The sequence below is a fragment of the Amblyomma mixtum genome, chromosome 3 (assembly GCF_055824585.1).
Source record: "Amblyomma mixtum isolate Tamu chromosome 3, ASM5582458v1, whole genome shotgun sequence".
NCBI lineage: Eukaryota > Metazoa > Arthropoda > Arachnida > Ixodida > Ixodidae > Amblyomma > Amblyomma mixtum.
Genome location: NC_143014.1, coordinates 251,322,809 through 251,344,700, shown reverse-complemented (window position 1 = coordinate 251,344,700; position 21,892 = coordinate 251,322,809). Strand labels below are relative to the sequence as shown.

Below are 21,892 nucleotides of genomic sequence, written 5' to 3'. Positions count from 1 at the left end.
CCATAGCTAGCTCACCCCTAAGTAGGAGCTACGCTAGCAAAGCAGAGGACTAAAAAAGTACACAAGACAAGTATTCGGTGGGAGGGTGGTAAAGATGAATTAAGTAGCGCAATAGTTCGTGTTGAGGTACACTGCTGTGCTACGTTATAGGCCTTGACCGCCCGGGAGGCTCGACCTCCCCCAAAAACTTCTAGCGTAGCGCTGTTCACTGTCGTCACCCACCTGCGGTAGTTACTTGGTTGAACAGGTTTCTTCCCCGACAAACCGTGCATACGCGTCACAAAAAGATGTCAAGTTCTCGGCATCGCTACGCTAAAGTGGCAGTTCAATCGCTGCTGTCAACACGCCGGCCATGTGATGCCCCGTCCTCAGTTAAAATCAGCACAACAATCTAACGTAAACATGAAAACTAACTTTTTGGCGGTGATTTCGATTTGAAGTTTTGTCTGACAGTTCCATCCTATCACTTCCAATACTTTTCTTAAATGCCGATAGTATTTTCTTTTACAAGCACATCACTATATACCACGAGTTGGTCCTAATGATATGTAACCCAAATGCTAAGTTTGAAAAAAAGGGCAGTTTAAATTGCGAGTGACGTTTGACGCACACGAATACATTATGTCACCAAAAAAGATAGCAATTCATCCGTCGAAAATATCTGCCAAAAAACCGAAAACTGCACTCTGAAATAAATGACGAAACCAGTCTTCAAAATTCTCAAAAAATGAAAACAGGAAAGTCTGCACTTAAATATAATGAATCATGATATGAAATAAGCAATAATATATATATATATATTATCAATGAATTTGGCAGACAGATGAACGAGAGGGGCAAAGAAATTTTCACTATCAATTAGATTCATTTTTAAGTTGGTCAAGAATGCTGAATATTTAACAAAGATGACCATCACTATGATTTACGTTCCCTCATTCATCGTACTCTCCATACCGTATCATGCATGACATGTAAAACCAGCTTTGATGGCATATATTTTTGTCATAATTCTGTGTTCCGCGGCGTTGCGAAGGATAAAATAACAGCAAAGCCAAAACATGGACTGTGTTATGACAGAGACAATCTCATGCATATACCTTTATACAGCATTGCATGTACTGTAGATTCTGCAGGTCCACCATTGTATAAACCCGGTTGGCGTCGGCGCCCATCACGTCGTCCAGTTCCTGTTGCACTCTTCGCTGTTTTTCCTGGTGGAGGCCGAGGAGGTATATGCACCAGCTGAGGGCCCACGAAGTAGAATCACTGCCCTGTAATTTTTTTTGTTCTGCTGGGTTACGCCCGTAAAAGTTGCAAATATTACCGGGTTATTGCTAAAAGCTTATTATATATGCGCACTTCATGCCAAAATGTGTTATATTATTTTGTTTATGGTTTATGGTTGTTTAGCGTCCCAAAGCGATCCAGGCAATGAGGGACGCTGTAGTGAAGGGCTTCGAAAATTTCAACCACCTGGTGTTCTCTAACGTGCACTGGTGTCGCACAGTACACGCCTCCATCGAAATTCGACCGTCTTGGCCGGGTTCGAAGCCGCGTCTTTTGGTTCAGCAGCCGAGCGCCATAACCATTGAGCCACAGCGGCGGGGCGCTATGTTATTTTGTGAGTGACGTCCAATCCCTATAACGCATTAATATTTATTTTTCTTGTAAACCTATTTCTAGCATTGTAATCGCACGTAAACAACCGAAAGTGTACGTTTGCCGCGCCTGTGACCGCATAGCATGCTTTACATTAGCTTCGCGGTCGCAGCTCTTGATGCTCAGCCGACTGAAACTTAGTGCCGTAATAAAGGAGTACATTCTATGGGCAACCAGTAGCACCACGTTCATAATTATCCCCCTGTCTACGGTACACTGAGAAAACTCACTCGAATTTTATTCCCGTAGGAAGAGTTCGGTTATATCTTTAATATTACAGACAATAGGGTGGAGCTTGCGGGGTGTATTAATTTTGAATATAACCTATTCTTAATAGCGTAGTAGACAATGACATCGAAGAAGAAGCGTCCTTTCTACACGCGTTATCGTTTCGAGTCTTCATGGGTGCCTTAACGCATAAGTTGATCGCATAGAAATCAGCGTATGATCACAGCATGGTGAAGTGGATGAACCGGAAGAAATCTAATACCCTTCGTTTTCTGGTAACACCAGGCGATTTTTCCAATTTTCGCACCCAGAACATATTTCTTAAAAATGGTTTTTAACTCGGTTTCTCCATGAAAATGCCTCTTCTAGAGAACGCACAAGGGGAAGGGAATGAGGGACTCGTTATGATATATGTATATGAAAGAACCTGGAGAACTTAAGTCTTCCCACACAAAGCAGAAGACACTGCACGAAATGTAACGGATATCTTTTCAAAGGATATCCAGTTTTCTCTTCTCTGGATAACTGGGCTATACAGAAAAGTGTTTTCGTTCAACTGATTGTCTCAAATCGCTTTCACAGCTTCTTATTGATGACGTGGCTAATCAGAGGATCGGGTAGAAAAATACCTTCTAGAGGCGAAAAGCCAAAACGACGGTACTGACCAGGCATTTAATCACGATCACTGTATGAAATGCTGTCGAGGCTAACAACTCCTACTGCAGATTTCCTGCCCTTTTAAAATGGCCGCCCTGATGTTCATTGGCTGTTTACGCAGTGCACAAGGCAGGCAGGTGGTCTTGCACGGATGCGTGAGTGTTGCAGAGCAGGTATTGTAAGTGACAAAATAATTTTAATATACTTCAGGAGAAGAAGTCTTATTTGGTGAGTAATTTTTCTCGTTAACCTGTGATTTTCACTGTTTCGAAAATATTAAGCAAAAAATGGGGCGTGTTGCGTTCCGTACACAAAAAAAGCGCCCATAGAAATTGAATTCTCCTGCTGAAAGAGACACGAAAAGCCCGAATTGCGGAATGTTTTGCGGAATAACCCGATTTTAACACGAATTTTAACCAAAAAAATATTGCCAGATATTTACATGCCGAGCTCCGGAAAAAGTTCAGAGGGCGCTTAGCACTGCTGGTGCTGTGAAGGCCAAAGCATTAGTGGGTCATCGGCAGCGTTCGGCCGTGAAGCAGTCTGCGCACTGCAAAATGAAGCGAAGACACGCCTCCGAACGCTGATTCTACAAGCGCTGAATCCACAAAGATCCGACTGAAACACTCATACACTCGGTTCGAATACTTGTCACGAACTACCCTCACACCTAAACAGGAGACGTATGCTATATGCAACCAGAAAGGGTATAACACCACCCGCAACGGTGTACAACGAACGGTCAAGTCGCAATTTTGATACGAAAATTGTTTTGGGGGGAAAGAAAATGCCGCTGTAACTGTGTCATGCCGGTGGACGCCTCAACTGCGCATTACGGGAAGAGGTAAAGAGTCTGCGAAGATATGGAATAGAAGGTGCATACGTCGTTGGTTCAAATCCCTGTCGCAAGCTAGCCTCCAACTTGACAATCACATGTGACCTATACGCAACAAGAAATCGTGTGATACCGCACGGAACTCTGTACGACAAACGGTTGCTCACAATTTTAGTACCAATGCAGTCGGGGAAAACTGGCACCACATTGAGGTCAGCGAGTGGAGTGTATATATAGATGAACAAAATGTACATGTTTTTGAAATGGCGGTGCTCGTCTTGCTGTATGCGTCCTACGACGGCTTGATGACGGCACACTATTTTTCTTGCTTGCCATCACTAGGGTTTTCTGTACTATCTGCCAGTACACCACTCACACACGTCGCTGGTTTTTCGCGTAATGGGACTAGCAATGCTGTCGCATTAAAAGTATAACACCAAAATGAAGGGCCCTAGAAAGAATATCAGATTGTCGAAGCCAGAACTGAGCATAAGGTTTTGCCATACTTCCACCAGATCGCCCATCGCCTCAAAAACGTGGCCATGAAATGTGATGTCCCGGTGGTTTTCACGGCGCCCAAAAAGTTTTCGGGCATGTGCAATAAGGTGCAGGGAAGTGGCAAAAAGAATGAGTGCCGCACTAAGCACGTAGACAGGTTTGTTCCGTGCAAAACTGGGGTGCTGTACAAAATACCCCTCACATGTGGGAATTGCTACATAGGGCAAACAGGACGTTGCCTGAATGTCAGGCTTCAAGAGCATCGCGCCGCTGTTGAATCATTGGCGGGGGGCGGGGAACTGGCAAAACATTGTCGCCATTGTAGTAACTGCACGCCCAGGTTCCGCGACACAATTGTCTTGAAAAAATTGACGACCCAGCTTAGCAGGGAAATTTTCGAAGCCTACTGCATAAAAAAAGAAAATTATCGTTGCATCAGCTCCACTTCCGTATCTTTATCCAAGAAAGAATGTTACTATCTAGATGCTAACTTGTGCCACGCGCGCCCACGTGCCTGTGTTATTTGATGGTATCGGCTGTTCATCAGGTGTGATTACGATTCCTATATAAATGTGGTTTTCATGTAGTAAACCTTAGTTGAAGTTCCGCGTCTTGTCCTGTGCTTTCCTCTCTTCGTCCCTCGTCGTTTTGCGCGGTTGCAATATGCACTCCATTGTCAACCACCAACTAGCCCGCCTTCACTTCTTAGTCTTCAATAACTTGTTAATCCTCGGTTTAGCTGTGTTTAGGCCCGGCTAGACATGCAGACCTATCCCTAGGCTGGCTGTTAGACATAGACTAACACATGCTTAGGCGTTGTTTAGCACCATTACATTGCTTCCTATTTGGCTTAATGTCTTAATTATTATTGGCTTATTGGTAAAGTACTTCTCCGCCGTCACAACACTGGCCACAGAGTAGGTAGAGGCCAGCGATTCCCTCTGAAAGACTGGATCTATGGTAGTTCCCCACTGGGTTGTCTGAACGTTCCGCTCTTCATCGGTTTCGGGTTTCGGCTGCCCGTTTCGCGCGCTTACCCTTTCTATCGTTTTCTAAATCTCTCGCACGGTTTCAATGTTGACCAGATGATCAGTCTCGGCCCAACGTATGCGACGACTCACTCCCGAGGACGTCGGCTCTGGCTGACTTGCTTCATCCTTAGAAAGAGGGACGACGTAGTGAAGGGCTCCGGAAATTTCGACCACCTGGGGTTCTTTAACGTGCACTGACATCGCACAGTACACGGACCTCTAGAATTTCGCCTCCGTCGAAATTCCTTGTAAAGTGATGCAAAATATCTTTTTCTTGGTCCTTCAAGTTTTGTACACGAAAGTGAAATGTGGTTTATAGTGAGTACATGGCCACACATTTCGCAGATAGATTTGTTCCGTTTTGTCAGTAAGAAACTGTGTGTGAGGTGTGTGTGTCCAATGCGTAGACGACATAAAATAACTCCTGAAAAACACGTTCCTGATGTCTACATGACATCCATTCTACTAAAATGGGCTTTAGAATATACAGTTTGTGGTTTACTTGTTTCTGCCCTTTAAGCTGCCACTTATTTCTCAGTTTAGTGTGCAGTAACTTCAAACAATCCCTGTGCGGTACGTTAGCTTGTTTTATTTGTGAAAATAGTGTTTGTGGAGTGCACGCATCTGCTTTCTCATTGTTCACAATTCCGACATGGCTAGGGACCCAGCAAAATTTAATGCTACGGTTTCGTGTTATGACCTTAACTATATTTTGTACAATGTTTCTCTTAGGGGTTCGGCAGCATGATGGAGTGCAGTGCTGTCAGCATACTCAGGGAATTGGTGTAAATGATGCTGTTTTTGATGTTCTCTGTTACTATTTGCTCTAGAGCCACAAAGATGGCATAACACTCGGCAGTAAAAATCGATGCACACTGCGGCAGTCGCATCATTTTTTTTCCTTTTGACCTGAGCTACTTCACTTGTGACATACATTTCTATCTTTGAGCCAACAGTATAAAATTCAGCGTACGTGTAATATCTTGCTTGCATTACGAAGAATTTTTGAAGTTTGTGCTCACGTGTTGCTTGGTTTTTGTGTATATGTGTCATTGTGAAGTCATATTCTGTGTGGAGGCTGTACCATGGCGGCAAAGGGTCTTGTCTCGATACAATGTTAGAGCATCTAGAACGGCTAACTTTTCGCATTGATCTTCAAAGCGCAGTATTCATAACCTGATCAAAAGTGGTTCGTTCTTGAACAATCTTTTGGACGGGGAATTGGTGAGAATGGGACGCCAGAGCTGTTTCAGGAAAGAACAGACTTTTAGAGCGTATGCGCATGTCAGTGCGACTCTTCCATACTCTAGACCGGGCTCATTAGCTTCATCATAAAGACTGGTTTACGGGGGTGTTCTATATGCTCCATATGATAGGCGCCGACCAAGGTTATGAACAGGGTCTAATCGTTCCAAGTAGGATACACTTGCTGAACCATATACTACTCACCCGTAGTCTAGCTTTGACTCCCACCAGTGAGCGATAGAATTGCAAAAGGCATTGTCTATCGGATAACCACCGCTTTCGTGAGAGCACTTTCAGGGTGTTAAGGACATGAGAAACTTTCTTTTTCAGGTTGTTTATGTGTGTCAGAAATGTAAGTTTCTTGTAAAAAGTGATTGCTAAAAATATTTGCTGTTGATTAATTGGTAGTTCAGTTTGGTTCAGGTATAGATTAAGATCGACCTGTAGGCCCCGTCTCAATGAGAACAGAACAGCTACTGTTTTTTGAAGGGAAAACTTCACTGCATTTCTGTCGGCCCAAGCAACCAGTTTATTTAGTGTCATTTGAATCTGTTTCTCAAGGGTAGATTTGCTGCAAGAAGTGCATGCGATTTTCAGGTCGTCTACATAAACTGAATACATTATGGACTTGGTGATTATTTTAGCTAGGGAATTCATTTTTACAATGAAGATTGTGCTTAGAGTACACCCCTTAGGTACGCCGTTCCCATGGATGATATTCATAAAGAGAGGTGCTCCTAGACGGACTCGGAGTGTGCCGTTAGCTAGGAAGTCATTCAAGACATTCAGCATCCTGCCGTGGATACCTACGTGTGCTAGGTCACGGAGGGTACAGTACAGTCGGGGACAAAAGTCTCCGGACCACGTGTTCCTCAAACGAAGCTTATAGCTCTACTATCAGACGGCGGCTGGAGACCGCACTTGTGCGGATGAAAGAACAAAAATTTAACTTTTACCTCCACAAGTGTGGTCTCCACCCGCCGACTAATAGCAGAGCTATCGGCTTTATTAGAGGAACACGTGCTCCGGAGATTTTTGTCCCTGACTGTACCTCCACGTGGTATCATAGACCATCTCCAGGTTGATGAAGACCCCGATACAGTGCTGCTTGTGGATGAAGGCCTCCAGAATAAGGTTTTGTAGGCGCACATGGTGATCAGCAATTGAACGTGCTTTTCGGAATCCACATTGATGCATGTCTAACAGTCGCCGAGATTCAAGTACGGAAGTCGGTTTAATGGTGACAAGAGTTTCGAAAGATTTTGTAACACAACTGGTATGGGCTATCGGTCTGTAACTGCTAGAACTGGTTAGTGCTCTTCCAGTTTTGAGAAAAAATACTAGAACTGCTTTTTTTTCCGTCACCAGGTATTTTCCCAGTGACCCATATTTCAACAGTGCTTCTACGGCAGCCTCAGAGAGATGGGCGAGCACAGCGTAATGCACGTTGTATGGGCATAGTGCTGTCTTTTTTACCAGTGGATAATACTCTATTCAATTCTTGAAGCGTGATAAGCTTGTTGTAGTCCTCATGCATGCCTGCTCCAGAGGGAAGTGTTTTCCTGCTATTCTTTTGCGCTTCTGGATTGTGTTTGTGTAGTAGGATGAACTTGAGAGTGTAGCAAAATGCTTGCCCAACAAATTGCCTGTTCTGCTAATGATGTTTGTGTACGAGGTGTTGTCAACAAAGGAAGGCAGAAAGCAGTATGGTCACCAGTGAATTTCCGAAATTGTTCTCACTTTTTTTTAAAGGTATTGAACTGTTTATAGCAGACGCATATTTCTACCAGGAGGCTTCCTCTGCATTTCTTTGCATGCACCGCGCTCTAACCTTTACCCTGTTAAAGGCAAGTAAGTCTTCTACTGTGAGATACCGACGGAGAGCATCCAGGTTTGGCTTTGCTTTTTTTTTGCCAGTGTGCATTTCTGTGTACACGATGCTTTGTGTTTCTTCTGTGCAGGCCCTGTTGTTTGTTGAATAGCTAGTGTTGTGGCCGATAATATACATGTAGTAAATCTTTCGTTAATTTTGTATCAGCTAAGGTCTTCGCAAAACTGTTTTTCGAGGGTAGCACTTGTTGAAAAAGTCACCAGTCAGCGAGATGAATTTTCCAGCGCCGAGGTCTTCTAGGGATGATAGGAAAAGCCGAGTTGACCCTGATGACAGCAGGTAGGTAATCTCTTCCTAATAGTAATTTAAAACATCCCATTCAAAATCGCTAAGAACAGACAGTGATGCGATTAAGGAAGCACAGTTTTCGTGAGCTCGGGCAACAATATGTGGCTTTACTCCGTATTTAAAAGATATACATTATCAGTGAAGATAAATGCTTCGATTATTTGGCCCCTAGTGCTACAGCGTTTGCTTTCCCAAAAGAGAGAGTGAGCATTAAAATCCCCGACGACAGATATGTCTCCAGCAGTTCATCGATCAGGTATTCTAGACCGTGCATCGGTAATATGAGGACTGGGGGCAGATATAGAGAACGTATTGTTATTGTTTGTAGCTCACAATGCTGACTGCAACCGCCTCAGATTTTGTCGAATTTGGTTTCCTGCACAGGGACACCGCTTTGAGTGGCAATTGCGGCGCCTACTCAAAGTCTACTTGTTCTCGCGATCGCATCAGGAGGTTTTGTAATGTCTCAGGATGTTCGCATGTTGTGTACCAAGATTGGCTTCCTGAAGACATAAAGCTAGAGATAACACTGAACCTAGTATATGTGTTATGTCATTGTAATTCTTCATTAGTCTTCTACAGTTCCACTCTTCCAAGAAAGTCATGTTTGTATGTTTTGGGGTGGAAATAAAAGAGATTTGCTTCGTTTTTGGGCCCGTAATCAGCGCTCTGTTTTTCGCTTAGGAGAGCTGTTCCGCCGCTGCAAAGCAGGCGGACTTGGAGTTACGCCCATCGCCTAACTGGGGGCACTGGAGTTTCGCGGAGAACCCGCTGGCTCAGGCGTTGCGGGATTGTCCCGAACAGGGGAAACCTGGCGGACTGCCGGCTTGGTTGCCGGCAGGTCCTTTTTTTGGGGGGAGGAGGGGGGGGGGCGGTGGCATGCAGCATTCGCTGCGTCTGCCAGATGTGCGGGTGACACTGCCTCGGTCGCACTGTGTGTGAGCTGGCCAGGTGCCATAAGCTGCTAAAGTGTGCCGCGGCCGCTCACCATAGTCGCGAAGTTATATTTTGCGCTCAAAGAGGATGCGCCCTGTGTTAATGAGTATCGCCTTCGTGCTTCTCCGAAGCTTATGTTTTCCTTGGTTTTTAGAGTAATGATTTTATTTCCTTTTTCAGGATGGGCAAGACCTTGAGTAGGTAGCGTGTTCTCGCTCACAGCTTGCGCAGTGTAGCGTAGTAGCCTCGCACTTCTCTGAAACGCACAATTCGCGCACGTTTTGCGGCTGCGGCAACCCTCTCAGCCGTTGAAAAACCTCTGATAAAATTGGCTGTGGTTAAGGTCTGGTTGAACCTGTAGTGACGCGATAGCTACAGCTGGCCGAGTGGAACTCGTTCAGTCGAATTGCAGTCAGTCTTTCGCCGCTCCGTTTTGCTGGGCGTTCCTTCTTCATGTTCGTCCCTGGACGTGGATTCACTCCCTCCTCCCCCGTCTCCACTCCTCCCTCACTCGGTTTCGCCGGTGCGCCGCGCCGCCGGCAGCTGCTCCGCACCACGTGAACACCCACGTGACCAGCCACGGCTCCGCCACGGTGGCCAGATTCAAACGCTAGCGTAATGTAGGCGCGCGGTGCGCACACCAGCTGCGTGCTCTGACGTCACTCCACACATGAGCGCAACTGACGAGGCGGCCGGCGTCTTCTCCGCCATCGGCGCAGTGGCAAGGCGTGCGGCGCGCACACCAGCTGCGGGCTATTACGTCACTCCGTGCATTCCCACAGCTGGCGGAGCGGTGGTGCCACGGTTCAGCGCGCAGCCATGCTGACCTCGCAAAGTGGCTGGTATGGTGTAGCTATCGCTACAATATATTCACCTCAGGGGGCTAGGGTCATAGTGTCCCACATTTACTTTTAAGTATCCAACTTCGATGGTTTCAGGCAGTATGCTGGTGTTGAATGTTAGAACCACTTGTTTTGTATCTATCTCTTTGTTGGCCTAGAGGATTTTGATTCCGTAGACATCTGTTACATTTTGATCTGTGAGCCCTTCCAGAATTTATTTTCCGGTTAAATGTAAGAAGTCATTTCCACGAAGTCTTCCACGACTTCTTAATGATCTACTAAAACAGAATATAACACCCCAATGTGTAACATTTCAGAGACTTCTAACTTACTTTCTTTGTAGACATTTCATGTAATTCTTCATGCAACGATAACAGCCGCCTTGGAACTGTTGGTGTTCCTGGCTCGTATTCATATGTTTTCTATTAAAGCGTCTTTACCATGTAATTGCATTGTGTTAAATATTAGAATTCCTTATTTCTTTTTGCCTTGTGTTTATGGTTTTGTACTGCTTTAAATATATGTGCCAGGTGCATCTGTTTTGTAACATGTTTCTGTACTGTCTTTTAGTGCGGTGTGCTCATCGCACGGAGTTCTCCCTTTACCTTGTATATTTTGTTTTTGCGCCACTTTGTATGCTGCCAAAAAGGGGGGCCGTTGCTCTGTCAAGCTGTTGAAAGACAGCTTTTACTTCGGTCCCCTGCATCATCATGTACAACGTGGTGATCAAATAAACATTATTATTATTATTATTATTATTATTATTATTATTATTATTATTATTATTATTATTATTATTATTATTATTATTATTATTATTAAATAACGCCTCGCACACTATAGAGAGATCAGTGAGCTGTAACGGACATTAGGCGTAATCAATGGATATATTGCGACTTTGGAGTTCTGGACACTCAGAAATTTCGAGCAATAAATCGCCACACTCATTTTTGATGTCTTGTAGCCAGAGCCCAAGGCCTCTTTTAAGCACTCTCATGCAAGAAAAGGGGAACGTTTGGCTTGTTTTTCTTCTAGTTCACTCTAGATGAAGTAGAACTTTGAAATTTTGCTTTCTTTTTAGGGAAAAAAAAGTTGGCTGCTTTGTTCCGCCCTCTTTTTAGAGAGCGATCATGTTTGGAAAAGGGGGGAGCCATGCAAAGTAGATGTTGTTCGGTCACTATTCAAGCCACAAACCATGGAGCCAAACAAGGGGACGAGACAGGAGCTTGCACTCTAGTCCTGCCCACGTCAACTGTACACCGCATCTATAACCCACTATGACGAAACGCAGGGTAGTTCGCCACGCAGGGTTAACCTCCGCCGCCAGGAAAAAGGACAAAAACAAAGAAGGGAGGAGGAAGCAGAGAAGTTGTGAGAAAGAAGATAGGAAAGTGAATGATGAAGGGTAGAACAGGAAAAGGCGACTGCCGATTTCCCCCGATCGGGTCAGGTCGGAGGTGCCGTCTACAGAAAGCGGGTGCCAAAGAGGTGCGTTGTTTCCGCCGAAAGGCCTTACAGGTCTAAACACTCTGCATCGCCCCAACCACCAAGATCCCCCTTTTCCCCGGACACGGCGATGCCACACACGGCTAAGCGTGGGTGCTCGGGTCCGTGGCGGCGCACCGCTCACCAAAATCCCCCTGCGAGAATGATATTGCGGATGCTCGAGAAACCGTGGTGTCGCAACTCACCCTGACCTGCATGTTGCAGATACCCCTGCGGGGGAAACTTCCACTCAAGCTTTCTGTAGTGTAACCAACTAGATTCCAAGAGAACGCAGAAAGAGACAGAAAGTCAGGTGGGCGAGTGAGATTAGGAAGTTTGCGGGAATATGTGGCGGCAGCTGCCACAAAATGGCAATTTGGACTGATGAGCGTGAGACCTCAAGTTCTGCAGTAGACGGAGTCGGGCTGACGATGATTATGATTGTGTAGCCGTATGACATTGCATTAATCATGACGCGAAGGGAAAGAACAAATATTTTTCAAGCTCACTGCGAACACCATAGTGGCCACATCTTTTTCAACGTCTTCCAACGTGTATGAGGGCGTTCTCATGTGAGCCAGCAGGAGAGCGTCGGACAACAACCAGCCGTTATTCCCAGTGGTGCCGCGAACAGTCTCTTTCGGGAAGGTTTTGTAGAGCTTCTGCAGCGTGCTTTTTCTTTCCATGATCACCTGCATAGAAAGATGAAATCAGTGCAGAATAAAGCGGTACAAGGCGCAATGAATAATAATAATATTTTCACTTCCTCTTGCATCAGAGCACAGATATACGGTTGACGGAGGCGCAACGTGCCATGGGGAAAAATGCGACATTTTGGTACTTAGCATCTCCTAGCTTTTACACGTGTAAAGAAATAAATTGTATGTTTGTCTGGCACGGCCCAACTTAAGCCCGCTGCAAATCAATTTATGACCAATATGTACTATCGCGCTCAATATGAGTTGCAACGCGCGGTCATCGACCGGGGCTCGTTCCGTGGTGTGCCTCCTCCAAACAGTCGCTCGGAATTCTGGGAGAAACTGCTGTTCCAGGAAACAACAGCACCCCCGCTCAGCAAAAAGTTTCTCCCAGAATTCCGAGCGACTGTTTGGAGGAGGCACACCACGGAACGAGCCCCGGTCGATGACCGCGCGTTGCAACTCATATTGAGCGCGATAGTACAGCCTTTTCCAAGCACAAATAAAAAATTACATGGTATTTGCGTCTCTTCCAATGCGGGTCTAATCGCTAGCTCGTCCACGTTGCGCTTTTTCATTTGTTGCATTTGCTTACACTGCTGCTACGTGTAATTTTATCATGATGTTGTTTCTATGTTTCTGTTTTTGGCGGGTAACAACGGTTGCTATATGATATGAGAAATCTGATGGCATGGGCTGCATGGAGCATGCTCGAACATTCTTTCGTGCAGTTCGTTTGCGGACACGCTTGGAATCTTGCATACGTGAAGCCTTCAGAGCACGACGGTCCGCCTTGGCAGCATCGATGACCCTCCCGCAACGCGATTGATGTGACACATTGCCGCTGGAGGCTTTATCATAACAGATGCGGCTAGCACTGCTTTAGCGAGCAAGATACCGCCTCAAGCAGTAATTTCGAGGTGTTATCTTGAGCTGCGTTTCAAGGCGATCGGCGTGCCCCATGTGATGACAGAGCGTCTACCTGATATCGAGGAGCTAGGCTCAGATTATGTGCGCAGAGTGACCATGTGATTGCAGACGCATGATGGTCACTACTGCTCCTACTGCTTACTATTACTGTACTCACTGAAACTGTTAGTCATACTGCTAATACAGCTAATACTTCTACTACTACTTACTATTACTGTAACCACTACTATTACTAGTGCCACTAATGCTACATACTAATGGTACTACTTCGACTACTTAAGAACGCTACTACTCCTACTACTGACTACTTCTACACTTACTACTACTAGTAGTACAAGAGCATGGCAAAAATTACCTACACTTTTCATTCTACAATTTATTCACAGAAAGCTAGATGCACAACGTGTACATCATTCCTCTATATAGCCTCCAGTATTTTCAATGTACTTGGTCCAGTAGGCCACAGGCTTGTGTATTCCTTCCAAGAATGTTTTCAGCTGGTTGTGAAGCCACTTTTGCACCTCCCTCAGGTCTGTGCAATGCGCCGTTTGCGACGCGTGCGCATACGGCCGTCATACTGCCGTCTATGCAAGCAGTTGTCGAGTTGGTAGCCTATGGTCACTTAGGGAGTGAGGAAGACGACCAATTTCAACCAATCCCGCTGCAGTGGCACTGTAGGTACAAGTGGGCGGAGCCCAGTGCTCGCCTGAGCCCGACTCTAGAGGCGCCAGTAAGTCCACTGCTTAGCTATTTCAGAAGTCGCCGACCTGACTGACCCCCCAGCCACTTCCTTTCAACGGGAACGGTCGTCGGCCCCTTGCGGCCCCGACAAGGCTGTTCGCGGTCTTTCTCCCCAATCCTCGCGGGCTTGGACAGCGTCCGAAGCGCGCGACGCGCTGTCATCATTGTCAACCCCTCCCGACTTCAGACGACACGGTACGGGGGGAATTACCTACTGGCGCCGTAGTCCACACACTACTCCTGCCGGCCATCTTGCGCAAGCAGAGGTGTTTTGAAATTAATATTTCATACCAAATACAAGTCAAGATTTCTTGTTCTTTTGAGTGCTGCAGGGATACGCGATAACCTTGTATCCGTTCACTGCAAAAAACGGCATGCCGCAGGATGCGCCACTACAAGTTGCTCTGATCTACATAGCTGAGCAAAAAATTCAGGGGGGGGGGGGGGGGGGGCACTTTCTTGACCTGAAGTGCGGTGACGCGGAAGCCTTATGCGCGGTGTTGCTGCTTGCGTCACTGATGTGTGGTTAAGATGTTCAGCCTCGTCTCTAAGAGTGGAACGCGACAGCGTCTTGCAACGCTGACAGGGAGACCACAGAACACCATCGCCCGTTCGGCTCTAGCCTTGCTCGTCGGTAAATTGGTTTTTGAGGAAAGGAAATGATCTGTCTCTCATATCTCGGTGGACACCCGAACATCTCCGTCAGGGGAAGGGAGGAAGATGGGAGTGAACAAAGACACCGTACTCACCAAACGTGCCTTTGTTCATTCCAAACCATTGAGCTGGCGTCGCGGAGTGATTAGCGTGCTCGTCTCTCACTCCGGAGACCCTGGTTCGATTCGCGAACTCGAGCAATTTCCTACTGGGTTTTATTTATTTATCTGGTCTGACTAGAAACGTTAATTAAGCTATCTGGTTAATTAAGCAATTAACTAAACTGAGTCCCACTTACTTGGAGCATCACTATACGATCCTTTTAATTGGTTGCATGGTTGCAATTAGCCCCGTTTGGAATTCGCGCACTGTGACGTCACGACCAATTGAAAAGCGTGACATTTCTGTCGACAACTCCTGCTTACAACGATGAGGAATTAAAAACTTCCGCCTTAAAATTCGCAAGACACACACATCTTCACGGATGGCTCCACTTCTCACGACGCCTCACAATGCGGCTTATGTGCCCTCATCAGGCCAAATGCTTTCATAGCGCCTAGAGTGACGGAAATCCTCCACCACAGCAGAGCTATACGGAATAAAAGAAGCTGTCTCCTATATCTTGAGCCATAACCCAAGATGCTGGGTAATCTTCACCGACTCGCAAGGAGCGCTACAAACCTTGTCCAACTTACTGAAGAGAACAAATCACCCGCCAATTTCTCATGACATTGGATACCTGCACCACTTGGCTGTTGCTGAAAGCCACTGTATAATTTTGCAATGGATTCCAGCTCACCGCGGCATACTCGCCAACGAGAGAGCAGACTAAGCGGCATGCAATCCTCTACAGCGTCGTAACTATAAGTGCACCTTCAAAAAAATCAGATGCATCTCAACTGGCCAAACGGTATACCCATGATGAAGAGAACCGCCTCTGGAACTCGCCAAGTCATCATTACCCCTTTCTCCATTCCATCGCCCCACAGCTGAAATCAAGACTGCAACTCGGGCTTCCGCATCACCTAGAATCAATTTGCCATCGCCTCCGTCTTAATGTTGCATTTACGAACAATCTACGATACCGTTTCAAGCAAGCAGACAGTCCGTATTGTGACAACTGCGGCTCAATTGATACTGTACTTCATATTCTCTTCGAATGTCCAGCGTACGCCAACGAACGTGCGCACTATGAGCAATGCATGCAGTCCGTCACCCAAGTGCCAATAACACTGGACTCTATATTAGGTCCTTTAGGCTGCTACAGACAGCAGCGACGTGCAATGATATTCTTTTTTGCCTATTTAGACGCTACTGATGTTTTAGACAAACTCTAAATTGCCCGATCACCCCGCTGTACATGCACAGAACTTCACTTCGGACTCATGCAAAAAGAAGCCATCATGCAGTAAACTATTGCGTTACAACCCTCTTCAATGACCGCACTGTGTTCTGACACCCTTCTTCCATCTTTACTCCCCTGTTCCCTCTCCTGCGCAGGGTAGCATGTCAGCGAATATTCACGCCGCCTAAATTGCCTGTTTTTTCATTAAAGAGCTCCCTCTCTCTCTTTCTCTCTTGAATCCGAAAGCTGAAGCTCTTCAACGAAAACCATAAACGCTGAACTACCTGAAAACATTCACTGAACCCCACACACCAACATGCCCAAGCTTCCACCTTGTCTTCACTCAAGATCTCCATCTTTTAATCCATGGTCTTCGCGTGCGGCTAGAGCAGTCGAATGAAAAAGAAATTTTGATTAGTTCGATTGTGATGAAGTAATCATAAATACCAATGTAGGCGCTCTGTCACCACCAGTATTATTTCCAAGGTATTGTATTGTTTTCCGTGCAGGGGACTTCTTGATATACTTGGGTATCTCATATAGACAAACACATGCGGGGTCGCTCCCGTGACCGCAGAGGGCACATAGTGACTCGATGCGAGGTCGTGGGGTGCCACTTCAAGCTACGATCGAGCGAGTAGAAGAACTTACACTGCGTATGAGGTCATGCACCTTCCTCACTGTTTTCTGAAATAAGTGTCCGTTGGGCGTGACGTAGTAGATATTGTCCAACCACAGCCAGGGTTGAAATATTCGCGTAGTTATCAGGGGCGTCAATCTGCAAATTAGTGAACACAATTTTTGCAAGACAATGGCAACGCATGCTTGCGCAAAAAACGAATGGAGATGAAACAATTTCAAAAATGGAACAAAAAATTCATTTAGATCAAGTGAAATGCTTAGTGCTAAGGTCAACGCTACAATCCAAACCGAACATTTCAAGGCAAGAGTCCAGTACCTGTTATTACTGGCCATGACATGAATCTACCGCGTTGATTGTTTTCACCAATGAGAATTCGATTTAGTGCGGGCGACCAGGTTTTGGGGAAGCACAATAGAATAACTGCAAAAGAAAGTTTCCAAGCTTTTTGGTTTTATTGGTTTTATTAGGGTTTAACGTCCCAAAGCAACTCAGGCTATGAATGACGCCGTAGTGAAGGGCTCCGGTAATTTCGACCACCTGGGGTTCTTTAACGTGCACTGACATCGCACAGCACACGGGCTTCTAGAATTTCACCTTCATCGAAATTCGGCCGCAGCGGCCGGGATCGAATCCGCGTCTTTCGGGTCAGCAGCCGAGCGCCGTAACCACTGAGCCACCGCGGCGGGTGAAAGTTTGCAAGCCTTACTCCGCTACTCCTCATACACGCAGTGCTGACTGCCTTATCTCTCCTTGCAGGTAAATTAGTCTGCTCTTTCCAGAGGAGAATACATTCACCAAGAAAGGGAGGTTAAGGAGGAGCCCAAATTCAAAGCACCATTTGACGAAGAAAATGGGAAATGGAAGACAATAAACAAGGAAATCTATATATCGTGAAAGCACCCACCGCGGTGGCTCAGTGGTTACGGCGCTCGGCTGCGAGTCCGAAAGATGCGGGTTCGATCCCGGCCGCGGCGGCTGAATTTCGATGGAGCCGAAATTCTAGAGGCTCGTGTGCTGTGCGATGTCAGTGCACGCTAAAGAACCCCAGCTGGTCGAAATTTCCGGAGCCCTTCACTACGGCGTCCCTCATAGCCCCAGTCGCTTTGGGACGTTAAACCAAAAACCAAATACTGTGAAAGCGTCGAATACGCAAACCCCAGGCTTAACATTTATACAGGTTCGAGGAACTCCGCTAGAAAATGGCTACGACATCTCTTTACAACCGCGTGAATATGGGGCGACGAGAATAGTGCCTTGGCCGCTGAATCATCCCCGGAATGAATACGAACACTTGCAGAAGATGATCTAGGGGTCATGCTGGTTAAGGCGCTGTAGCCGCTGCGCTGGCAGCCGCAGCCAAGTCGTCTCGGAACCGTCGCATCAATGACTATGCGGTGAGTGTTGTGCGCATGGCAGCCAATGCTTAGTCCGTTCGTTATGACATGAATTGATTGACTAATTAGGCTTGGGATGGCACATTATGTGCCACCTCTTCCGGATTTGTGGCGGCTGTGCGCCTTCACTGACCTACATGGACAAGAAAGGAAAGCATTTTTTAACGCGTAGCGTTAAAGGCCTCGTGACGAATAAAACCCGGTGTCGCCGTTCCCTTTAGAGTGACGAAAATATTGGAACTAATTGACAGGGTCTTGACGTCACAACCACATGACCTCGAGCGGGTAATTAAAAAAAGCCACAGCAATCACACTCTGGCTTCCCGTATGTATAAACTGCTCCGTCAACGCGCACAACCAGCACATGAAAAATACAAATTAACGCTGGCGTGCCGGGATTGGTCGCAAACACCTTAAGGACGTTTTATATGCAAAATAAGGTAATTTCGATTTAAAGTAAATTGGGCGAGAGTCAGGGGGGATTCCAACCAAGGAGCTTTGGATTGCGATACGGGTATGGTACCCATAGGCGACAGGCGCTCTTTGGTTTAAGCGCGACAGAGGTGGACATGGCAAATGGGTTATGGTCTTTGACGTGGTGTGGTGTTTTAAGGATATGCACTAATGCTTGCATAGTTAATTATGAATATGCTAATTTTAATAAGGTAATTAAACCAAATTCGATTTCTGAGATTGTTGACGGTAATTGAACGATTCGATTCGTGTGCATGAGTGACGTATCGGTGTGTAAAGTGTGATTCACGCATCACAAATCGGGTAAAGAGAGATATGTAAACCCACTGCGGGGCTACCGAATGTGCCGCCACGCAGTGATGCGATGCTGCTTTGACATTAAGCCTGGTGTGTCTGGCGCAAAGTTTCCATCTCTCGAGGAATCCACCGAGGGATGCTGCAATCCCGTTCGTCTGCAAAGAAAGCGGACCCCCCCTCTGCACGGCAGCCGATAGCGGCTGCGGCCCGATAACGCTGTCATTCTACTCTTAAAGGCGAAGCATAAGCGTTCTCGAAGTTTTTGCCTCATGATTCGGCCTGCGCAGAAACTTGCGTAAAGGTTTGAGCAAGCTAGACGTATGTTAAGCGAGCAATGTCGCGGCAGAAAAAATTCAGGGGGCACTTTGGCTCTGCAAAGTGCTGCAAGGCGAAAGCCTTTCCTGGCGCACTGTTTGGCATTGACTGCGAGACTGTTTGTGCGTTACTAGTGCTTTATTTGGTTGCATACTTTGACTACACATTACAACTAGACATTTTGTATGCCGACTTTGACGGCTTCTTAAACACGACTCCCTCTCTGTTTCGATGAGTTCGGTGGTATCCATGCCTCTGTTCGCAGTAATGAGGTATGTAATGTGGTCACCCACGGACGCCATACCTCCCTGTCGGAGCGGACGACAACTACTTTTTAGTTGTCTGCTCCAAAAGGGGGCGTCAGGCAACCGTAGGTGACCTCATTACATCGAATCCGCGCACTCTGACGTCTTAACCATTTCGACCAACCGAAAAGCGTGACACCTCTGCTGACAACCTTCTGTAGGCAACGATGAGGCATTAAAGGCTTTCGCTCTAAAAAGAATACGACGGAAGGGTAACGAGGAAGTGACGCTTGTGTGCGTGTTTCCCTTTCGTCCCCGACCTTTTCTGCCCGGCCTTCTTCGCTTGACAAACTTGCATATCGGAAAGAAAAAGTTATCAGTGTCTGACAAGCAAAGCGTTGTCTTTTCTCAGTTTCGTGCAGTTGCACCTGCATGGTCGCTAAATTGATAACAAACACGATGGTGGCTTCGCACAACTCATCCAGGTTTCTTAATTGTTTTCAGTTCATTACGCATCTCTTGGCAAAAATCTTTCGTTACCTTTGCCAGCTAGCCATGAAATATGACAGCTGTGGGTTCGTTTGGTTTATGAGTTTAAGGGGGTTAACGTCCCAAAGCGACTCAGGCTATGAGGGACATCGTAGTGAAGGGCTCCTGAAATTTCGAACACCTGGGGTTCCTTAACGTGCACTTACGTCGCACAGTACATGGGCCTCTAGAATTTCACCTCCATCGAAATTCGACCGCTGCAGTCGCGATAGAACCCGCGTCTTTCGGGTCAGCAGCCGAGCGTCATAACCATTGAGCCACCGCGGAGGCTAGCCGCGGGTTGGACACGCCTGAACACTTATTGCATAGACTTTTCCTTCGTCTTTGTGTCATTAAAATTGACTCCATATCACACTATGCTCAGTTCGCACTGTGAAAAACGCGCTCTACGCTTTAGTGGTACATCAGTGAAGACACTTGATAGCGGCTTGCGAGAGGGAGAACCCAAATGGACTCACACATTCAATGACCTTTCTGCAGTGGAAATGCCTATAGATAGCTTGTTTCTTTTATCGTGTGCAAGTTTCAATTATTTTCAATCTTCGGAGTCTCTGGTTAAATGGTTCTTCGAAGTGGCGGTCTCTCTTTTAATAACGGAATGAGTGTGAGCTTGTTTCCTCCTGCGTTCACAGTCAAACTTTGATATCTACGCGTAAGAATCGACGTAACTGGATGAGACATTTCTACCGTCTGCTCTGCTTTCATTATTTCGAAGGATCTGTTTGGAAACTTGGTCGATCGTTTAACGCAAGGCATCTATTGTTTTTTGTTTGTTTCAGCTGCCTCATTTTTCCATATTTCGTTGCGTTCGTGCTTGTAGAACAATAGTTACGAGATCACGGTTTCAACTTGCGTGTCGTATATGTTCATGCGTACATTTTAACGCCAGGTTTCTTCAAGCTATTACCAACAGAAGGTGTCCTAAAGGAATCTGCATGCAGGAACTTTCGTCCAGAAGCAGCGCGACCATTATTTATCGTTATTCTGTAAAATAAGTAGAACGGACCCGCATGCAGTTGCTTGCGTCCCATCTATTTAAAGCCACGTGTACACCAGTCTACACCAGCATTTTGTTCTTGTGGGACTGCTCAAAGCAAGCACCTTTTACCACCTTTTTCCTGTGTCTTCCCAATGCACCATATTCATTCTCTAAAGTTTATCTTCTTAAACGTTAATGTCGCAGCTGGAGCTACGTCTGCGTCAGAACTACCCATTCAAATACCATCGCCCTACTTTAGCAAAGCGATCATAAAGTTTCTCCTGAAAACGCTTCGCTTAATTTTCTAACCGCTGGGAACACCACACCAAGTGGTGTGTGAAAGAAAAAAAAATGGGAAGAAAACATGAATATCAAAGAAATTTATGAGTAGTATAGGCGCTGATTCACTGCGAGGCAACTTAGCAGCGATGGGATAGGTCACGTAATTTTATTTTTTTTTCGCAGTCGGTAGATGAGCGATATGATGATTGAAAATATGTGACTTTCGTTTGCTGCGAACAGGCAGTAAGGTCTTACGTCTTTTCTGCATTACACTATGCAGGCTGGCATTACTCTCTTTTTGTCAGTCTTTCTCCTTCCTCCACTCCTTTTATGCGTAGCATATTGCAATCACTCAGTTCAGCCCTTGGGCGCGGCCTGGCAGCTTCCCAACCCACGTGACGTGACGTCACGACAGCCGGAGGAAAAACCGTAGGTAAAGATGATGGCGATTCTTGGTGAGAATTGTAAACGCAGTGAAAAGAAAAAAAAGAAAAAAAAGAATAGAGAAAACAAAAAAATAAGAAAGAAAAAAAGAAGAAAAAGAAAACAAAAAAAAAGAAAGGCTGAGCATGGTGGCGGTTGCCACCGCCCCGTTTCAAAGGGGGCGCTCCTATCCATCCATACATCCATACGTCACGGAGGAAAAGCTGCTGAGAAAATCGAGTGCCGCCAAGCAATACCTCGCGCAAAAAGACCGCGCAATATGCAACGCATTCTTGCCTTAACCAAGCTAAGCCTGGGCATCTTTTTT

General features: G+C 46.1%; 1 protein-coding gene across 1 annotated transcript in view; it reads right to left on the bottom strand.

Moving 5' to 3' along the window:
- The window catches only part of LOC149354332 (cytochrome P450 4V2-like), a 43,956-nt gene that overhangs the window by 7,553 nt on the left and 14,511 nt on the right, over window positions 1–21,892 (bottom strand). Inside the window, exons 6-8 of the mRNA XM_089575961.1 lie at window positions 16,615–16,741; window positions 12,105–12,287; window positions 1,098–1,271 (exon numbers count right to left, since the gene is read on the bottom strand). Of these exons, the coding sequence (XP_089432087.1) occupies window positions 1,098–1,271; window positions 12,105–12,287; window positions 16,615–16,741 (484 nt within the window). The remainder of the gene's footprint in view (window positions 1–1,097; window positions 1,272–12,104; window positions 12,288–16,614; window positions 16,742–21,892) is intronic.